Source organism: Leptodactylus fuscus, chromosome 5 (genome assembly GCF_031893055.1).
Source record: "Leptodactylus fuscus isolate aLepFus1 chromosome 5, aLepFus1.hap2, whole genome shotgun sequence".
In the NCBI taxonomy this organism is placed as follows: domain Eukaryota; kingdom Metazoa; phylum Chordata; class Amphibia; order Anura; family Leptodactylidae; genus Leptodactylus; species Leptodactylus fuscus.
Window position 1 is genome coordinate 144,459,889 of NC_134269.1, and position 6,000 is coordinate 144,465,888.

Consider the following 6,000-nt stretch of genomic DNA (forward strand, 5'->3'; position numbering starts at 1 on the left):
GTCACACTGATATTTCCTATTTTCTACCTTTTGAAGTGTTATCACATAACGCTAATGCTGGAAGTTATTGTTCCTCCGATGTTCAAACCTTTTCTGGCTTTTTACAGTATGAGAAAGTGAAGGGGAGTTTTCTCTGCTACATTTGGGCTCATTCAAAGAGAGTAAGTTAATCCACTAAACATTGTAGTGAGAAGACATTGGTGAGCTGCAGGAATGTTGGAAGTGACAATGGGGGGAATTTTTAAGGTCACTTTTGCTGGAGTTTACATTGCCCTAAATTGTGGCAAATGAAATAAATATCGCATGTTGATTGTTAAATTTGGTGAAAATTTCCTGCAACTATTTTGCGCCTTTTTAAAAATATTTGACACTTTCAAAATTGGAGTGAGTGGTGTAAAATGTGTAAAATGTTACAAAATATTGTGGAAATAAGCTGAAAAAGTCACAAATCTCTCAAACAGAATTCTGGAGTGCTGGGTGTGATAAATCTCCCCCATATCACGTAGGTGATAAAGACATCTCTAATAACTAAATCCACATTTACAGTCACTATAGATAATAAGTAAATAAAGGAACAACACAGTGGCTCAGTGGTTAGCACTGCAGCCTTGCAGCGCTAGAGTCTGAGGTTCAAATCCTTCCAGGAACAACATCTGCAAGGAGTTTGTATGTAATCCCCATGTTTGCATGGATTTCCTCCCATTCTACAAAGACATACTGATAGGAAAAAAATCTACATTGTGATCTCTATATGGGGCTCACAATCTACATTAAAAAAAAATGATAATAAGTAAATAAATTCTCCTTTTCGCATGAATAAATATTTATCCTGTACTAAAGCCTGAGGAGTTGGTGATATCATACTTTCAAAATGTAGCACCTATGTGAGAAGGAATTGACAGCTTAAAATACCCCAAACTATTTGACATCAGACTGTGAACAAACAGAAATGCAAGTTATTGTGTAATCCTTGCAAAACCGATACTCGTCCCGTTGAATTTGGCAGCAATTCGTATTAGTAGACGTTATTGACAATGATTTAGTAGCTAAAGATGTAGATAGTGTATTTTTACTGGTATAACAACCTTGTATATTCTGGAGCTCTTGTTGTCATATATGAAAGTCACACCAGGGTAGCAACTATTTCACCTACAACATTCCTCGGATCCGCTCTCTTTGGGATAGCTGCTACATTCTAGATAGTATGGCTACATTTTGAAGGGGTCGGTAGAATGGAAAAAGTTACCGTCTAGGAGACGATTCCATATTCTTAATGGAATTTGAGTGAGTAAACTATCCGATGACTCCTCTTACATCACAAACAAGCTTTGAAGGCCACAGACTTGCGCTATGAAAGGGGATATCACATTAAAACCCTTGAAAATAGTTTGTCTATTGGTAGGATTATTTCATTTCAATCCCAGTCAGCCTCTTGTCATCTTTGGCAAGTCTCATTATCCTGAAATGCTTCAGGCAGCGTAAATTAATTTGTACATGCTGTAGGATTACACCTAGAGGATTACTTCTCAGAAGGTCATATTAGCAATAAATACATTCTATTATCCAGCCGGCACAAAATAATATTTAGAGCCTTTCTTGCTTGTGGGAGCAGAATAATCACATTTGCACAATACGTTCATTATCACGTAAAATAGCAAAGCTGAATTTCTAAGGAGACACCTGAGTGGTCTAAGAAGCGTCTTTGATGTATATAGAAGTTACCAGACAAAGGTATCATATTTACTCAAGCCATTCCCACCTTCCCCAGCTTTAATAGCACCTCATCTGTAGCAAGGAATCCGAGCAGAAATGAAATAAAACAACGGCAATTCAGTGCATCTGGAAGATTCAACGTTCTTCACACAAGAAAACAGAACCCAGGGATTAGGGCATCAAAACAAACACATCACATTAAAGCAGGATGTTGGGAGCGACCACACAAGCATAGAGAAGAAGCTCTTCTTCATAACAGAGCCATATCCTCAGACACATAAACCATGAAACAACGCAGACTATGAAGATTCTTCAGAAACATAATAAACACCATGGGTAGCCCCAAATAACAATTTACTGTCAGCCATATGACCAGCAGTATGACTACAATCCAATGCTAGTGACAAATACAGGCTAGAACACACTGACCCCACACAGTTCTCGACGGTTTTCTTTATAATAATATCAACAAACATCCTCTAAAACAAATGCTAGAAAGATACTGTACATACACCGACCGACAGATACACATGCAACAGATAAGAGACAACGCCACGGAGATACGAAAGAGAGCACAGATTTTAATGCATTGCATTACATTACATAACCCGTATTCTATAGCAGTTCTTACTGGACGTATATAAACTAAATTTGACTTTTATTATCCAATATTATTTTCTGAGCACAGGCTCCTATTGACAAATAGCCTGAGATTTCTGTATACTTCCAGCATCATGTAAATATGTAGATGATATCACTCGATGGTATTGTGGTCTGTACACGTGTACTGGAGCTGGATTTGTCACTGAACTCTTGAGTATCAGAAAATGTATGTTACAGACCCTCATTTCTTTGCTAACTCATTGATAAGACTCCATGATATCATGATGAATTGTACTGAATGGCATGCTCCACATTGCACGCATTTTAGCATGGTCGTTGAGCAAGGGTTCCCATTTTTAAAGGTGCTATAAGCCACCTGCAGCCTCTGCATTATATATATTGAGTATGTGACAATCATTCTTAACATTCAGATCGCTCAGCGCGTTTTCCTGTACAGCAACTTCATTTGTCTCCTTTGTCTTAATATCACAGTTAAAGATTACTTGCACACTTCAAAGACGTCTCATAAACCAAAGGTAGAGATAAAGGTTTTGCAACTGTAATCAACATTTCCCCTTGGCTCACTTGCAATAGACCTGACTAGGAGAGAGACTGCATTGTGGATCATCTGAAAGTTCACACTGTATCAATATTAGTAAAGCAAATAATATTACAGCCCCCCTTCCCCAAGCGGAGTAACCCTTTACATGACTGTAAGACACTGGATGTCCAGTAAGGTAACAGGTTGAAAGGTGCAAGGAAAATTTTGGTAAGAGCATATTACTGGATAACTCCAGGAAGAAGTCCAAATCGACCCCCTCCAAAAAGAATAATTCCTGAAAGTAGAACCTGTAGTTATGTTATGAGATATGCCGCCTTCACTTGGCATCTTGAGATTTCTCTGTGGATGTTTACTCCATTATTATAGTGATCTCAGATATGGCCGCTTTTTACAGGCTATGTGTAACTTTTAACAGTCAAGCCCCACGATTGCATAAGAAATATCTCACAAAGGTGTAACTATTAAAGATCAATACAACTCCTCTGAGAAATCAGTCTAGGATCTTGTTTTCTTAACACCATGCGATAAGGAACGTATTTACAATATTCTTGGCTTGTGGCTGCCAAATGGCTCTAGATTGGCAGGAGTACAGCAAAGCATTGTATATTCACAGATAACACCCATTGGTACAGGAGCGGTGGTCGATAAATTCATATATCATGTACATTTATCGATTCACCACAAAACTGTCTAGAAGACGTAGCACTTTTTGAGAACCTCAATTTATGGGGTTACACCACCATGACCCAATTTATTCTGCAATCCCAAGGTCTATATTGGTTCCTGACAGACTGTTCTCCATAGTAGTAGTTCACTACTGAAATAGTATACTAATATAATAAACTTGTAATGTTTCCACTGTTGTTTTCTACTCACCCTTTGTTTTTCACACATGGTCTGCTACTGAACTTGACCTCGGATTAGTAACGTACCTATTTACTACCATTTCATGTGACTATCTGATTTATCTGGCTCATACGCAGACACCAGGATTCTTCTGATCTTCCTTCTGATCACTGATTTACACAGGGAGCTCATCCCTGATTTACAACCGGGCTGCTCCTGCTCCGATTCCTGCTATAATCGGATAGTCCTCCCTTTTTCTGGGCTGTGATCCCTGACTTATAGTGGGGGCAGCTGGGCGCAGTAAATATGCCTCCTTGATTTATGATGATGTCTTTGGTGTCAATATAGAATGTTGTTTCATCGGGCAATTATTGAGTTTTTGGATGTAAAGCATAAAGTGGTACCCACCTGTAAAGTCCTATAATAAGTAAAGTGACCCCATTACTCCAGTACTAGACGTGATGATTCTGATTCACATCTACCAAATCAATTCATACATCTGTATACACTTTATAAGTATATAATAATATGATAATAATACATTTTATTTATATAGTGCCAACATATTCCACAGCACTGTACAATTTAAAGGGAGCAATGACCTATTCCAACCATATCACTTCAGACCAGAAGATGGAACTTTATAAATAAGTACCCAAGATTAGTGGTACCGATCAAGAAAGAGCCAATTCTATGTGAGTCTAATTTTAGATTGAACTTTTTGGGTGATCCATAAGGATGTGTGTATCATGTGATGTATAAGGCAAGATGCAGGGATACCCTGGGCACTACATCCTATAATACCCAGATTTGTACTGCACCATGGACTAGGCAGGCATCACTAACAATGTTCAGAAGCCCCTAATAATAAGCACAATGATACAGTCATAACAGCAGTAACATTAGGACACCCCTGAAAGGCTGGAAGTCATTGAGGAGTGGGCACATGTGCCACTTACAGGTAGGACGTGAAGATGCTAAGGTTAGCTGGCACCGCAGTGAGCCCTCGGTCTGAGCAGTCCACTCGCATCATCATCCCGTCCTGTTCACACAGGCAAGAGCTGGGACAGCTCTGATGCTGCTGCTGCTTCCCCAGCCTGGCCGCACTAAGGAGCTGCAGGGTGCACATAAGGGAGCACATGAGCAGACAGGTCCGGGAGATGTCCATGATGTACAGTAAGTCCTCGGTCTAGCAGGCAGGGGTAGGAAGTATTCCAGGGTAAACAAGAGTGAGTGACACAACTGGTGCTGAGGTGAGTGACAGTCTCCGCTCTCTGCCTCACTTCACTGCCTGTAGCATCTCACACTGCATTATGCGAGCCAGCCGGCTGCATAAGCTGGCCAGATATTGACCGGCCGTGTGTAGGGAGCTCCCGCCCCCTTCGCTGGGCTAACATTCATTGGCTGGTGTCGAGGATGGGGCGAGGCCTCCCTCCAGCATATGCAGTGCGGGAAGCCCAGAAAGCAGCTTCTTGCACGTGTCTCTCCTGAAGCCCTGCACTTAGTAGCAGACATCACCCAGAAAGAAGCTTGCTTGGTCCGGCTGCTCAACCCCTCCTATCTCTCTGCAATAGAAGCAGCTTTGGAAGCAGCTGCAGTTGTCTGTTGTCTCTCCTGAAGCTTCAGGCTCAGTAGCAGAGATCAACCAGGAAGCAACTCTCGGAGACTGGCTGCTGGACCCCTCCTTCCTCTGCAGTTAACCCTTGCTTGCCACGCCATAATGAGAAGGCAAGAGGAGCAGCAGCAGCATCACCAGCTGCTCTTAGAGCAGCTGCTACTAAAAGTAAGCTAGAAAGGGACAGCCTGGCTGGAGTCCCTGCTCCAGGAGAGCGGGACACCAGCCCAGCGTTCCCCCCAAGCCGGCAGAGCCCACGTTAGGATGGCCAGGCTCTCCCCAAGCCCCCCTCCTCCACGCAGCAGGGTTAAGGCTCCTGCGCGCACCCTTAAAAGAAAGATAGTCAAGCAGCGCAAACAGTTAAAAAACTGAGTGCGCTGCATCATGCTGTTGCTTCCTGGGAATCTTGATCGATACTGACCGAATGGTACTACAGCCCCCGCAGGACAAGCTTCACAGGTTAAAACAGGACATAGACATGTCTCACAAATTAAAGAAAGTTCCATTGGTCCGGTTGCAGTCGCTACTGGGACAATTGACCTTCGTATGTAGAATATTTCCCATGGGCAGGGTTTCTGCCTGTATTTGGCCATGACCACTGCTGGAAAAAAAGCTGTCCCACCACTATGTCCGAATAACCAAAGTCCTGCGGGATGACCTA

At 42.0% G+C, this 6,000-nt stretch overlaps 1 protein-coding gene across 1 annotated transcript in view; it reads right to left on the reverse strand.

The window, feature by feature from the left end:
• The window catches only part of LGR5 (leucine rich repeat containing G protein-coupled receptor 5), a 117,806-nt gene extending 112,794 nt beyond the window's left edge, over positions 1-5,012 (reverse strand). The window contains exon 1 of the mRNA XM_075274414.1: positions 4,684-5,012. Within this exon, the coding sequence (XP_075130515.1) occupies positions 4,684-4,892 (209 nt within the window). The 5' untranslated portion in view covers positions 4,893-5,012. The remainder of the gene's footprint in view (positions 1-4,683) is intronic.
• Positions 5,013-6,000: the final 988 nt, after the last annotated feature.